Source organism: Acinonyx jubatus, chromosome B1, assembly GCF_027475565.1.
Source record: "Acinonyx jubatus isolate Ajub_Pintada_27869175 chromosome B1, VMU_Ajub_asm_v1.0, whole genome shotgun sequence".
In the NCBI taxonomy this organism is placed as follows: Eukaryota; Metazoa; Chordata; class Mammalia; order Carnivora; family Felidae; genus Acinonyx; species Acinonyx jubatus.
The window spans coordinates 194,721,579-194,737,220 of NC_069382.1; the positions used below are offsets into that span (position 1 = coordinate 194,721,579).

The 15,642-nt window shown below is 48.8% G+C and overlaps 1 protein-coding gene across 1 annotated transcript in view; it reads left to right on the forward strand.

Annotated features, from left to right (window-relative positions):
* WDR1 (WD repeat domain 1) overlaps positions 1–2,553 on the forward strand; it is a 44,457-nt gene extending 41,904 nt beyond the window's left edge. The window contains exon 15 of the mRNA XM_053217570.1: positions 1,441–2,553. Coding sequence (XP_053073545.1) covers positions 1,441–1,547 — 107 coding nt within the window. The 3' untranslated portion in view covers positions 1,548–2,553. The remainder of the gene's footprint in view (positions 1–1,440) is intronic.
* Positions 2,554–15,642: the final 13,089 nt, after the last annotated feature.

Genomic DNA, 15,642 nt, shown 5'->3' on the forward strand with positions numbered 1-15,642 from the left:
CGAGTGACCAAGCACACTCGTGTTCCCAGCGTGAGAGCAGGTGGTCTCCGTCTACAGGGCACGGGGGTCACTCTTGACCTCTCCTCCTGTCTTAGTCGTTGGGCCTCCGTGCCAAAGCATCACAGGCTGGGCGGCTCAAACCACAGAGTGACTGCTCACGGCTCCGGAGACGAGGTCGGTGTGGCTGGAGGGGTGGGGGGGCTCTTCGAGGTCAGACACTTCTCGTCGGGCCTCACGCGGGGGGGAAGGAGCAGTGCTCCCGCTCGTGACCCCAGCTCTTCTAAGGTCCTACCTCCTAATGCCGTCGCCTTGGGCGCTAGGTTTTCAGCGTGCAGTTTTGGGGAGCAGACGCCAACACTCAGACCACGGCACTTCCCTTCCGCCTCCTCACCCCCTTGCACCAAACCGCTGAGCAGGGTAGATTCTCGGCCCATGGCGGGCAGTGTAGTGGAGCCTCACCTGGCCTGCACGCTTTCCTAGCACCCCCCCCCCCCTTTTTAAAAACAGGTGAAACTATTCTCCATAAGTTTTATTTAATGCAACACATTTTTTTCTGCCTGTGGCTCTGTAGTCACACGCGGCTCAGAGCCCTGGGAGGGACCACGCCTGTCCGAGGTGGATCTGAAATTCTGCCTGGTGACCCCCCCCACCCCCGCTACCCGCCTCTCCTTCCTGAACTGCTCCTCAGTGGCCTCCTTGTGCCATCTGGTCCCCCTCGCCCTTTTCTGCACAGCGGGCAGCCTTTCGTGTTAAAACAAATGGGAGGCTTTTCTATTTAATAGTATCTCTGAGTCCACCTCGAGGCCTGTTGTGGGTGCTGTAGGCAGAGGGAGGGCACAGCAGACTGCGGGCCACACAGGACAGATTCCCACGCGCCCTCCTGTCTGTGTAGTAAGACCCAGCAAGTTCCCGGTGCAGGTGTCCGTTGGGCGAGGGCATGAGACTGGGGAGGAATCGGGTCATGCCTGGTGCACCTGTTACAGAGAGGGGTGGGGTGAGGAGACCCGCCCGCCCAGTGCTTCTCAGCCTTTATTCATTGCCACCGCATTTTATTACCGCAGACAGCCCAGGAAGCTGTTTGTGTACTGTCTGTGTCTTGTTTTATGCACAAAAAGAAAGATTTTTCGGGGGAGGAGCAGTTTTGTCTCCCAGGGGAGGTATCCGGTTGTCAGGACGGTACCTGTGTCTGGGAGGTCCAGCAAGGACGCTGCTGAGCCCGAGCGTCAGTCATGCGGGGGGTCCGGGGGGGGGAGGGGGTCGAGAATGCCTGCGCCCACCTTCCTTCCTTCCCCCCCCACCATGCTTCTGCGGAGAGGGGCGGGGTCCGATGAATAGCTGTCCAACTGGGTTTCTCCGGGCCTGTTGTTGGTGCCCCAGGCCGAAGGGGTGGTGGGAGTGGGGACGCCGGGCCCTCGTTCAGAGCGCCTTCTTTCTTCCCAGATGCGCACCGGCTCCACCACGTCAGCAGCCTGGCCTGGCTGGACGAGCGCACGCTGGTCACCACCTCCCACGACGCCTCTGTCAAAGAGTGGACAATCACCTACTGAGGAGCCCCCCTCCCGTGGACGGACCGAATCAGGGACTAGCGCCTAACCGCAGCAGAACACGTCATTTCTCTAAATCTCTCTGTCGTGCGCCCCCCGCCCCCGCCCCGCTCCAGAGGGAGGGGCCTTAGCTCACGAGCACCCGCGTCTCGTCTCGTCTCTGCAGGGTGTTCCTGTCTGTACACGTCCTTCTGAAAGCTTTAGACAGTGACTGTTTGCACATGAAAAATAAAGCAAGCACTTAAACAGCGTGTGGAGCGTAACTAAAACCCACCACCCAGCCCAGCCCAGCCCAGCCCGAGTGCAGAACATTCCAGAGGCAGAGCCTCGAAAGCACACAGACCCGCTCCCCCACCCCCCCCTCCGGCCCCGCCCCCGCGGCTCTTGCTCTCTGTCCGCCACCTGCAGAGCGCCCCCTGCCGGCGAGGAGAGGGCGCGCCCCGGGCAGCTCAGCGAAGCCGGCCTTGTGTGTAGAGCAGGTGCCGCTCGGAGCCGGGGGGCGCGCTGTGTGGTGGCCTCCGCAGCGGACCTTGTGTTCACTGTTCGTTTTTGTGCTTGATTTTAAGAACGGAATTGCGGGCTTTTTTTTTTTTTTTTTTAAGTGTATCTTAACTGTTGCCTGTCCGTGTTTACGGGCTAGCGCGCTGAGGGCACCACCTCCGGGTTTCAGAGCCCTTGTTAGCCGGACCCAGGTGTCTCGGCCCCCGTTTGCTCTCCCGCTCTGATGTGTTCCTGTCTTTCTTTCCCCCTTCTGCCCTCTAGAGCAAAGGTTAATTTAAAGGCAGAGGTGAAGTCACTGTAAACTAACCTGTTATGGTTTTCACCTTTTTTTTTTTTCAGTGCAGAAATTAAAAGTAAGTATAAAGCACGGTGATCTGTAGTTCTTTTGCGTGTGTCGGAAATTGCTGGTAAATGTTGGCCGAGAGCAATCGCTCCCTTTGCACTTGTGAAAACACTTTGAGCGCTTTAAGAGATAAGACCAAGAAGTGATTAAATGTCTTTCTCTTCACTGTGGATTGCTGACTCTGTGTGGTGGGGGGCCCGTGGGGGTGGGGACGGGGAGAGCTGTGCGGGACCTTCTGGTTTCGCCCTGGCCTGCACCCTCAGAGGGAGACAGTTCCGGAACCCGGATGGTTGGATCTACCCAGTGGTGGGAGAGCAGCCCCAGGGAAGGGGCCTTCTGGATCCTCATCCCAGCTGCCAGATTGCTGTGTGACCTGGGCCACCTCCTCTCCCTTCTCTGGGCCTAAATGGATTATCTGTAAACTGAAAACAGAGGACCAGATGATCCCCAGATCTCACTGATTCTCAAGTGCTGGGGCAGTCTGTGACCTTTCTGGGGTTGCTTTCAAAAGTAAGGAATAGCGTGCGTTTAGATGTCGGGAAAAAAACGAAATTCCCAAACACTCCTTTTAATTGTGAAAGGTTATCTTCTTGGCTGGAAAGACAACATCGTAAAGCTGTCTAAATTTGTAGTTCTTCTTCTGGTTTCATCATACTGCTTCCATAGTTCATGTATAAAAAGGACCTGTGAAAGGAAGAGAGAATTAAATGTGAAGTCTATAATATCTAAAGCTGGGGCCACCACAAATCACAAAGTCCAGGAGTGTGGTTCATTCCTGTGTGGACTGGGGACGGGCTACTTTTCACTTCACATCAATGGGGAAATGGCGAATTATTCACTAAACAATGAAGATTAAGTTTGGTAACAATCTGAAAAAAATAAGATTGTGTACCTTGTTCTTACACCAGGCTAAATCAAAAGCAGATCCAAGTTTTTGATTTTAAACAACAGAGTTTCAATAATACTAGAAGAAATCCGGGGACTTTGTGTCCACACAGATATGAGTATTGCTAAGAATGAGAAAAGCTATAAAGGATAAAAGAATGTTACATTTGGCTGTAATTTTTTTAAAGTGCACTGAAGCAGAAAAAACACAGTAAACATTTAAAAATACAGCAAACGCCATGCTGTATGCACTAGGCCCAAGGATGTGTACATTTTTATGCTCGGTATAATTTTCCTTGAGCACACAGGATTTTTTTTTTTAATGGAAATTATATGTGCATACATGAGACCATTTTAAAAATTTTTGATAGAAAACTGATAGAATAATGCATATAAAGTGACTACATTTATGGAAAAAGACCACAGGCTTGGATCTTGAAACCAAGGCTTTCTGGTTGAGAAGACACAAAGCTGGGAGGCAGGAGGGCCGTTCACCAGACAGCACAGGGAGTCACCCGCCTCAATTCCTCACTGGAGGCTTTGTGTTTAAAAAAATTTTTTTACTGTTTATTTTTGAGAGACAGCATGAGCAGGGGAGGGGCAGAGAGAGAAGGAGACACAGAATCCAAAGTGGGATCTAGACTCTGAGCTGTCAGCACAGAGCCCGATGTAGGGCTCGAACCCGCAAACTGTGAGATTGTGACCAGGGCTGAAGTCAGACGCTTGACTGACTGAGCCACCCAGGCACCCCTCACTAGAGGCTTTCTAAAGCAGAGCTTGAGTTGACCCAAGATCTCTACTCTCGAGGAGGGACGCCTTCATACTGCACCCTGTAAGGGCTGGTGGGGGGCACTTTCAGGCAGAGGTGGGTAAGGGCTGTGTGTTCATCTCTGCTCCCACCCTGACTGCGGTGCAAGCAGCAAATAAACCCTTATTCCATCAATCCACTGATTTCGTGGTTACCACAGCAGAGCCTAGCCCAAGCTGGCTTAACACAGAAACAAAGACCTGCGTATCGGGGCTGTTGGTGTCTGCATCAGTTTCTACATCTGTAAATTGGGGGTAATAATGGTACACACCTCACGGTTGTGCAGGGATTATGTGAGATACCCCAGGTAAAGCCTACATCAGTGTCTGGCCCACAGTTAACGCCATAAATGTGAGACATTGTAGATGTAGAAGGTATTAGGAAATTGATTTGCAAGTAACACACATACGGAAGTTAGCACTGTGAATGCGGGGCACCAAATGAGTACCCACCTAGTGATAACATACAACAAATAGTGACCTGTGCCCCAGGAGGAGCCCACGTGAAGTCCAGGGGGAACTCTGAGGAAGGAAATCAGGGCAGGCTTCCTGGAGCAGGTGGTCTCTCGAGGCTGGGAAGAGGCTTTCAGAAAGCTAAACGGGAAATCCGGCCGTGACTTTCCTGAAAAATACCCAAGACAGGGTTTAATATCATCCGGTGTTCTTGCTTGGATTTATTCATTTGTCCCTTTTACGGAGATAAACAATTATAAACCTCGCATTTAGTACAAAAACCTCGATTTTTTTCCCCTGTGTTCTTGCATTAAGTCCTAGATTTCTGGGAGTCTGCTGTTTTCGGATTTACTCCTGGCTATCATAATCCTGTCTAAAATCAGTAATTAGCAACTACTAGGGAACAGAAACTGAGGGAAGGGGAGGTTGTTTTCATAGGCTTACTGTAAGCCAGGATTCTGAGGGCCACGGGGCATAGAGAATCTCCTTAGAGGATGAGGGAATTGAGTACTGACAACATACAGGGTGGCCTGGCTAATCTGAAAGTACAGTCTGCCTGTGAAACTTTCTGAGCCAAAATGGCCAAAAGCAAACAAGTAGTTACCATTTGTTTCTACAGAAAACTTTTTTAGCGTCCCCAGACCCCCAAATGAAACTTCTCTAAGGCTTTTCCCATACTTTCGGGCACACCTTGCTCACAGACGCACACGACAAGTCGGGATGCCGCCCGGAGGCTCACAGACAAGGTGCCAAGCTGGCGGCTTGACAATCAAGGGCTGAGTGTGGTTCCCGGGGAAGGCGCGGGGGGGCGCTGCCTCTGCACCGGCTCCCCTCGCTGCAAAACCAGCTCCGACCGCTCCTTTTGCTTTTCGCCATTTTTCACAAAAGTGCAAATCCTCTTTGGACTTCTTCCAGCTAGTGAAAACGGGTACTAATGTAGGTCTTTCGTAAAAGCGTCGTAGGAGCTTTCGTAGGAGCGTCACGCAAAGTTTGGAAAAGCGAGGGATACCTACCTGTATGTGCGTTCCACTTGAGGTGTAACTTTGGGGCCACCCAGGTGCCTTCCTGCTCAAGGTAAAGAACTTGTCACCACAGAAGTGCCCTTTCTAAGTGACTCGTCATTTATGAGTTTACTATCATTTCTTTCTTTTTTTTTTTGGTTAATGTTTATGTATTTTTGCAAGACAGAGAGGAAGAGCATGAGCAGGGGAGGGGCAGAGAGGGAGGGAGACACAGAATCCAGAGCAGGCGCCAGGCTCTGAGCCGTCAGCACAGAGCCTGACAAGGAGCTCGAACTCACAAACTGCAAGATCATGGCCTGAGCCAGTGGCACGCTTAATTGACTGAGCCACCCAGGTGCCCCATCATTTAGTTATTTCTTGGTTTATCATCATAGTAATAATTAAAATCAATACTTTGGTTAATTATTAATGACTATTAGTTATAAATTAATATAGTGAATGCAATTAATTCTTAATAACGGACTAATTTTGGGTTTTTAGTAGATTTCTTTTTTTTTTTAAGTTTTTTTGAGAGAGAGAGAGAGAAAGAGAGTGAGCAAGGGAGGGGCAGAGAGAGAGGGAGAGGGAGAATCCCCAGCAGGCTCTGAGCTGTCAGCGGGCTCGAACCCATGAACTGTGAGATCATGACCAAGAATAGAATGCTTAACCGACTGAGCCACCCAGGTGCCCCAATAACTGACTAATTTTGAAAGGAAAAAAGAATCTTGGAAACAACCGACCCAGTAGGTCCCGGGATGTTAGAAATCCCGTGTGAAGAAGGGAAGCGTATAAAATAACATTTTTGTGCCCGAGCCAGACTAGCTCCAGTGACCCTAAATCGAGCCTTTTGATTTGGATACCGCTGCACTTCGTGATTGCGTTTATCTGTTCTGGTACCTTCTATGCCAAAATTAAAAAAAAAAAAAAATGAGGAAGATGAACACTGTCTTGCCCATCAGACTCGTGTCTCACAGGTAAATGGCAACCACGATGCCTGGGGGGAGCCGCTCAATCATTCACATCACAAAGCGGACGATCTCCCCAGCCTGGTGGGGGAGTTCACGCTCTGTCCCATTTTCAGGCGTGCGGACTAGATCTGGGGAGCAGTTGATTTGCAGGACACAGGACACAGAGTGACCGAGCTGGCTGCCAGACAGGCCTCGGGCCCTGCTGGACGCCCCAGAGGGCAGGTCCCCCTGCTGCTGTGGAGCAGGTCAGATGGCAGGGGCCACCGTGAGCAGGGAGGGGAGAGACCTCGTGACTTGCCTGGGGGCGCAGCAGAGCAAAGGAGGCGCCGTTGGACCGATTAGGCTCGAAGCAAGCAGACCAGAGACGCAGGAGTGCATTTCCAGGACCCACGTCCAACATCAGACGCTGATTAGAAGAGCCGTTAGCCCTCGATGTGCCGCCCACCTCCTGAGGGGTCTGGGACAGGCTAAGTGTCCACGCTGAGCCTCCGGGTATAGGGTGGGCGTGGGGGACGCAGGGAAGCCAGATTTGGAGGGGATTTGTATTAATAGGGCTATTGAGGGAAGAATGCAAGGAACTATTATTAAGAACTTAATCCAGGACTTGTGTTCTTGTATAATAAACAAATTAGCTTAAACTAGTAGAGCCTTCACCGAAGGTCATGTTGTGTATCCCCTTGTTTCCCACCCCCACAAAAGATTGTAAGAAATGCTGGCTGGAACCATCGGCGTGGCCATCTGGGGAGCAGCATCATTTCACAGATGGACACAGATGCCATCTTACTGGCAACTGAATTATGACCATCAACTTGCTCTCTAACGATCTGGGCATAAGTTAGACTTCCCGGCATCCCGAGGATGGTAAGTCTGAGACGTGTTATTTTTTTAGCAAACTAGGGAGTGGGGAGGTCACACTTCTGACTGCTCCAGGAGAGCCACAAGTGGCCTTGTCTTCCGCCTTTGTGCTCACCTGGGTGTCCTCTGTGCTGCATGAATGCAGGTCGAGCCTGTGCCCTGAATAACTTCTATCTTTGATTATTAACATCTTCTTTAATTCACTCCTTCTTCTTCCCTCCCTCCCTTTCCTTCCTTCCTTCCTTCCTTCCCTCCTTTCCTCTCTCCCTCCCTTCTTCCTTCCTTCCTCCCCTCTCTCCCTTTCCTTCCTCCCTTTCCCTCCTTTCTTCCCTTCCTTCCTTCTTTCCTTCCTTCCTTCCCTCCCTCTCTTCCTCCCTCCCTCCCCTCTCTCCCTTTCCTTCCTCCCTTTCCCTCCTTCCTCCTCTCCTTCCTTCCTTCCTTCCTTCCCCCCCTCCCTCCCTTCTTCCTGCCTTCTTTCCTTTCCATTATAGCATCCAACTCATTGCATATGGGTAGAACACTGAAAATAGATGAAGGTTGCAAAATACTGTTTGTCTAGATGAAGCTAGTATTCCGGGTCTGGCCAAATTAAAAAGCCAAAACCCACAATCTTCGGTCTGGGAAGCGCCTTTATCAGTGCGTTACCTTAGCTACAAGACGCAAACACGCTTCTGGGTTTAGCCGGGATGTCCTATAGAAACAGCACGCATTCACTTGCTGATACACAGATGTACCAAATCTTTGGCTTCTGCTGATAACGCTTGTAAAATCTCTGAGCGGTCGTTATTGGTTTCAGTTTTCCAGTCTTGCTTTTGACTGGAGCAAGTTTCTCCCCGGCAGATTTAGATTTGCTGCCTCCACTTGGTACCCACAAGGTCAACACCAGCCGTCCAGCAGACCGCGCGCTCCCATCACGCCCTCTCGGCCTCGGCATTATTCACAGTTTGCCCGGGACACCGCTGTGTTGGGCTGGACCAGCCTGTCCATCTGGGGAGGTTTGGTGATGTTTGTGGCCTCTACACCCTAGATCCCGGTAGCTTCCTACTTTGGTTGTGATGATCCCAAGTATCTCCGGTCCCTGCCAGTTCCGACAAGAGCTAGGGATTTCATTTTGAAAGAGCCAGGGATCTGTTGTTGTTGTTGTTGTTGTTGTTGTTGTTGTGGGCAGAAGAGCTTTATAACTCCGTGATCCTAGTGGCTTAATTCTCTTAAAGAGAGCACAAATGAGATATTGGACTTCTTCCTTTTCGTTCAAAGTCCGCTCAATTATTTATCCATTCGTGTATTCAACTAAATATTCATCCATCATTCTGTACCAGGCAACACGTCCAGCTTTGGGGACATACTCAGCTTTGAGGAAAGCCAGACACGGTTTGTCCTGTTTCACTGGGTTTCCAGAGAAGTGGGAGAGAGTGTGAGGGAGGAGTCCTCTGGTAGACGACACACAGGGAGCTGTGGGGCCCGAGGGAGGGACGTGAGGCCCAGCCCGGCGGGTGGGGTGGGTGGGGGTTACCACCCACCTTGCGTGGACAGAGCCCCGGCTCTTTTGCTAAACCCACGTCTCCGTCCCCCCACCTGCCTCCAAGTGGAAGCCATTCTCCCATTTCTGGAGAAGACCTGCTCGTGTCTCCGGTCTCTGCGGCCCCTGATTGCAGTGCTCTGCTGAAAACAGCAGAGAGCAGCTTGAGATCACGCCTGCTGAGGTCACCGGAATCCGGGAGGGTGACCGGCTCCTGGCTGAGAGACCGGGGAAGCAGGGCATTGGCCAGCTGGACAGGCAGGCCCTCCTTCCCACACCCCTGCCAGTGTGCCAACACGAAGCCCTGCCTCCTGGCCTTCTGACCTCAGACAAGCTGGCTGAGTCTGTGCTGAAACGGCCAGACTTGGCTAAAAGAGCCAGTTTTCCTATAACCGGCCTTTATTGTCAGACCTGCTGGGCACAGCAGGAGGAAGACCATCTGTCTCACCTCCTGCAAGCCACCTCCTTTGTCAGGAGCATGGGGAAATGGCTTTGCAATTAGCTTAAGGTGAGTGGAAGGGACAGTTGTTCCTCGTAGGGACAACCCAAGGTCCCAAGCGTATCCCTTTTTATCAGCAATTAAGTGGACATTACTCTGGCTCGTGGTCGGGGTGAGCTAGGGCTTGGTTGATGGGGCACAGTGGCCTGGCTTCTCACCTTCCTACCCGCCCCCCCATCAAAACTTCGCCGCTCTCAGCTTCTCGAAGTTCTGGGGCACAAGCAGTAAATTGCAAACATTTGTTCCAAAGAGGTGCTAAGGGATGGTGGAAATTTAATTTTGCATTTCTCCCCCCTTCCCCAAATCACTTAGCTGGCATCTCAGTGTCAACAAGCTTGCCCCCACTTGCACCCCAAGAAAGGGTCAACTCAAAGGAATGTGTTTGCTCGCGTAATGGGGCTTGTGGCTAAGTAGGGTTTCTCAAAGTGTGGTCCAAGACCACCTGCGTCAAAACTCCTTATACAAACATGGATTTCTACTGTGTGGTAATGTCTACTGGCATTAGACGCATCTTGCCTTGGCAGCCCATCGATCCCACGCCCAAGTATGAACAAGAGGATGGGAGTCTACGTCCCGCAAAAGACACGGGTAAGAACACTGGAGCAGCACTCTTCCAAAGAGCCTCAAGCCTTGGGTGCCCACCCACAGAAGAATGGAGGGACTCATTGTGGCTTGTCCACCCTGGGCGATGAAAGTGAACCGACTACCTTTCCGGGGAACAACCTGGAATCCATCTTGTAAACATACGGTGGAGCAGGAGAAACGAGGTGCAAAGGAGTGAATATGAGATGGTTTCCTTTATATGAAATTTAAGAACAAACTAAGCTCGGGGCGCCTGGGTGGCTCAGTCGGTTAAGCATCCGACTTCGGCTCAGGTCATGATCTCAAGGTCCGTGAGTTTGAGCCCTGTGTCGGTCTCTGTGCTGACAGCTCAGAGCCTGGAGCTGCTTCGGATTCTGTGTCTCCCTCTCTCTGTGCCCCTCCCCTGTTCATGCTCTGTCTCTCTCTGTCTCAAAAATAAATAAACATTAAAAAAAATTTTTTTTTAAAAGAAGAATGGACTAAGCTCATCTATGTTGACAGTATAATGGTTACCCAGCATGAGGGTAGGGATTATTGAAGGGAGGGGGTGTATGGGATTTTGGAACTGTTCTATATCTGGATATGAATGGTGGTTAGACACGTATATACACATGTGAAAAAACGTATACATGCAGGTATATACGTTGGTGTATTATCTGTACGTAGTATACCATATGTATACCACGGTACATATATAGCACATATGCACATATACCCTACATGCACAGGTGTATACATGTGCATTGAGCTCATGCTTACGAGTGACAAACTTTAATATGTTTCACACACACACACACACGCACACACACACACACACACACATGCACGCACACACACACGCACTTCTCAGCCTCGTTCCAGACCTACCAAATCTGAATCTCTTGGTGCGGACCCTGGTAATCTGCATTTTGTGTGTTTGCTGGTGTTGATGCACAGCGAAAGTTGACGACCAGCATGGCAGGCTGGTCACACACCAGACCCCATTTCCCATCTGGGTTAGAGCATTACAAGATTTTTTTCAGAGGTCGAGTGTTAGGGAATAAGACTGGTATGAGATTTCTCACCTGAAAATCGGGTGCTGGGGTCCTGTGAACCCAAGACTGTCACAGGCTCCACCCAAGACAGAAGCCCCACTCTCCTGGAAATGCAGACAGGCAACTCTTTTCCACTTTTCCTTAAAAATGGAACACTGACACCAACTGTTTCCACCCTTCTCTTAGTGGAGAAAGATGTATTTTAAACTCATAATCAGTCTATACGTGATTTGGTATCCTTTCCTCTTCCCTCTGCCTGCCACATAAACCCCATGTTCTATGTTATTAACAAGAGGCAGCAGGACATTTCTGAAGGACCTAGAATACGCAGGGCTATCTTGTTTATGTGATCTCATTGGATCCTTAAAGCAATGCTCTGAGCAGATCTGAGGCTCCAAAGGATGAAGCAACTTTGCAAAGGTACACAGCAAATTGGTAGTGTCGCTGGGATCTGACCCCGATGTGTCCAACCCCACCAAAAACCTGCCGTCTCTTTGGCGGGAAGAGTCTATCACGAGGATTCCAGTGCTGTTTTTGTTTAACGTACAGCCATAAGAATTCATCTTTGTCATTAAAGGCTGTAAGTAAACACTCCCTTAATATCTGCATTGTATCGGACAAGTGGATGGATATACCATAATTTGTTTCGTGATTCACTCTGTTTCCATCTTTGCCAGTGCAGATGTCCTGATGAACGTGTTTTAACATCAGTCATCGCATTTGTGATTCCCGCTCGGGACAAATGGTCACAAATGGGATAACTATAACAAAGACTACGCACATTTTCAAGATATAGGAACGATTTGTCCACACTGCTCCCCAGAAACATTCTTTTCATTTGCATCGCTCCCAACAGTGAGGGGACGCCTGTCTCCCTCCACCCCTCACCAACTTTGGGAACCATCACTCCAATTTTGCCAATATGGCACTGCAATTCCATTTGCACTTGTGACGTTGACCATTTCTGATAGACTCATTATTTTTGCTTTTCCTTATATGAATCTCTAGCCTTTGGAACGTCAGTGTGAGCTCCTGACATATCTCAAGGAGTTGATACTGTTTCATATTCATGGGTTATTTTTTGTCTTCCAACTTCATTTAGGTTGCTTTCTGGTAAAAAGAGTTCAATCTTTATGCAGTCAAATTTATCAATAAATGTCATGATTTTTTATTGCTTCTAAGCTAAAACAATCTTGGGAAATTTATTCTCAAATCAGAGGAATATTTACCTTTAGGTTCTTCTGTGTTGTATTTCACTTTTTTTTTTAATGTTTATTTAATTTTGAGAGAGAGAGAGAGAGAGAGAGAGAGAGACAGAGCAGGAGTTGGGGAGGGGCAGAGAGAGAGAGAGGGAGACACAGAACTCGAAGCAGGCTCCAGGCTCCAGGCTGTCAGCACAGAGCCCGACGCGGGGCTCGAACCCACGAACTGCGAGATCATGACCTGAGCCAAAGTCAGACACTCAACCAACTGAGCCACCCAGGTACCCCCAAACATATCCTATTTACTGATACTTACATAGATGGTAAATCTACAAAGGAAGGCAAAGGAATGATCAACAGAAAAATTAGGATAGTGCTTTCTTCTTGGGAGGAGGGAAGTAATGTGTTAGGAAAGACACATGGGGCCTCTAAAGCATTGGACATATTCTATTGCTTCACTTGTGTGGTAGCACATTAGCTATCTATTGGTAATAACAATATTTTCCCGAATTTAGCAGCTTAAAAACATATATGCCTGTTATCTCATGATTCTGTAGGCCTGGAGTCTGGGCAAAGCTTAGCTGTGTCCTCTGTGGGGCTACAATCATGGTGTCGATTGGAGCTGTGGTCTCATCTGAGGCTCTACTGGAGAAGGGTCTCCTCCCTTGCTCATGTGATTGTTGACAACCCTCAGATTCCTGAAAGCTGCTGGGCTGAGGGCCTTGGCGTCTCTCTGGGTATGCGCTGGAGGCTGTCCCCAGTTCCCGGCCTTGTGGCCAGCTCCGAAGGGCAGCTCACAACACATCATTCTATGGAGGTTACCATCTTATGTAACATAATCACACACATGCAATCCCATACACCCCGTCACTCTTGCTATATTCTCTACGTCCAGAACCAGGTCGCAGGTTCTACCCATGCTCAGGGGGAGGGGTCACACGAGCACATGAAAGCCGGATCATGGGGCCCCCTTAAGAGTCTGTCGGCCCCAAATGGTACACAGGTAGACATTTAACTATTTGTTAAAGTGTGGGTGTGTGTATAATATTTGTAACCCTGTAATATGTTTCGCAATTTAAGATTTTAAAAACTGTAAAGCCATTTTTTTGATAAATCAGTTTGGATCTGAGTGCGCCCAGGGATAGCCAAGCAAAAAGAATCTCATGGCCTTAGGTAACTGAATCTAAAAGGAAGTCTGGAAGTGATTCAAGAGCTCAGGAGGGCTGACTTTTCCTTTTGAGATACTAGAAGTTGCTGGGAACTCAGAAGGCACTCTGTATTAGACCTGAGAATTTTTGAATTGCTTCAAAATTACGTCAATGCCTAATTTTTATTTGAAAACAAGAAAATTGTTTTAACCTCTGACTAATTTGAAGAGAAGTGGCATTTTTACAGTACCTACCATGGGCACAGACCATCTCTCCGAAGGTCGAATCTTCTCTAATATCCCTTAATAAAATTTGGTAGCTGTGTTCATTAACCTACCTCACCCCCCGTGCTAAATGTATTCTCAGGTATTTCATGGTTTTGTTGCTGTTATGAATGGGATCTTTGTTTTTAAATATGATTTCTGCTTCCTGTTTTAAATATGATTTCTGTCCCTGCTATTCACCAGGAACATGACTGAATTTTGGACATGCACCAACATTTTTGTCAAGTGACTTTGTTTGTTTTTAAACAAAAGCCTTTGTGAAATGGCTAATGACTATGCTCTCATATTCATTTCAATTTCTATTTTCTTAGGTTCTCTAGGTACACGATGGTGACATCCAGGAATCCTGGCATTTTTGCCTCCTCTTTTCCAGTGGCTGTAATCCTGATCTAAGTCTCTTGGAAGCAAAGTTCCTAAAAACCCTTAACCTTCAGGGGTGCCTGGGTGGCTTGGTGGGGTAAGCATCTGACTCTTGGTTTCGGCTCAGGGCATGACCTCATGGTTCGTGAGTTCGAGCCCTGTATCAGGCTCTCTGCTGTCAGCACAGAGCCCGCTTTGGATCCTCTGTCCCCCTCTCTCTCTGCCCCTCCCCCACTTACACCCTCTCAGTGTCTCTCTCAAAATAAATAAATAAACTTAAAAAAAAAAATGTTAACCTTCAGAGTCAGATGAACCCAAGACTGTCAGCAACTTTCTTGGGCAAGTCACTTACCTCTCTGTGCCTCGGTTTCCTCAGGTATAGCCTGGGGCCATCATACACTCTACCTCATTGGGTAATTGTGAGGATAAGATAATATCTTTTTTTATTATTATTATTTTTTTATTTAAAAAAATTTTTTTAATGTTTATTTATTTCTGAGACAGAGAGAGACAGAGCATGAGTGAGGGAGGGGCAGAGAGAGAGGGAGACACAGAATCCAAAGCAGGCTCCAGGCTCTGAGCTGTCAGCACAGAGCCCGTTATGGGGCTCGAACTCACGAACTGCAAGATCATGACAGGAGTGGAAGTCGGATGCTTAACTGACTGAGCCCCCCAGGTGCCCCTGACATCTGCATCCTTTCAAGGCTGCCTAGGTGATTGTAACGGCCAGGGTTGAGAATCACTGATGGCCCCAGTGTGGCACTGACATTTCAGACAATAATCATGGAAGCCCACATTCCAGATGAGTTCAAGTACATCCTCCCTTTCTTTGCCATACATTAATTCATCCTTGCTGACTATGCTGATTAATTTTACGTGCCAACTTCGCTGAGCCACCGTGCCAAGATATGTAGTCAAACATTGTCCTGGATGTTTCTAGGAAGGGGTTTTCTGAAGGAGATTAACATCTCAATCAGAGTAGACCTTGCATAAAGCTGATTGCCCTCCATAATGCCGGGGACCATCTAATCAATTGAAGGCTTTCAGAGGGAAAAGACTGACCTCCTTTGAGCACGAAGGAACTCTGCAGCAGACAGTCTTTGGACTTGGACTTCAACTCTTCTCTGGGTCTGCAGCGTGCTGGGCTGCCCTGCAGATTTTAGACATGTACCTCCATCAATCATATGAGCCAATTCCTTAAAATAATCTCTCTCTCTCTCTCTCTCTCTCTCTCTCTCTCTCGCTCTGGTTGACCTCTTATTGAACACAATCATAAATAAAGCACCCCACTTTCGTTTTCTACAACTAGAGAATGGGTGATGGCAGAGGCATGGGGAGAGTGATACGGATCACCGGATCCAGTTGAAATGGTGGCATAAAGACAGAAATAACCCTGGGAGACATCTGGCAAATGTCTGGAGACTTTTTTGTTGTCTCAAGCGGGTGGAGGATGAGGGGCTGGGCCTGGGGCTGGGGGTGTAAGAGCAACACGGGGCATCAAGTGGGCAGAGGGGCCGGGGATGCTACTAAACATCCTGAAATGCATGGAATTATCGTTAAAATGTAACAGTGCCATTGTTTGCGAAACCGGACTGGAGTGGGGCAATAGTGAGTCATTAAGGAAATTAACATCTCACCCCTTGAAAGGAGGAGGATT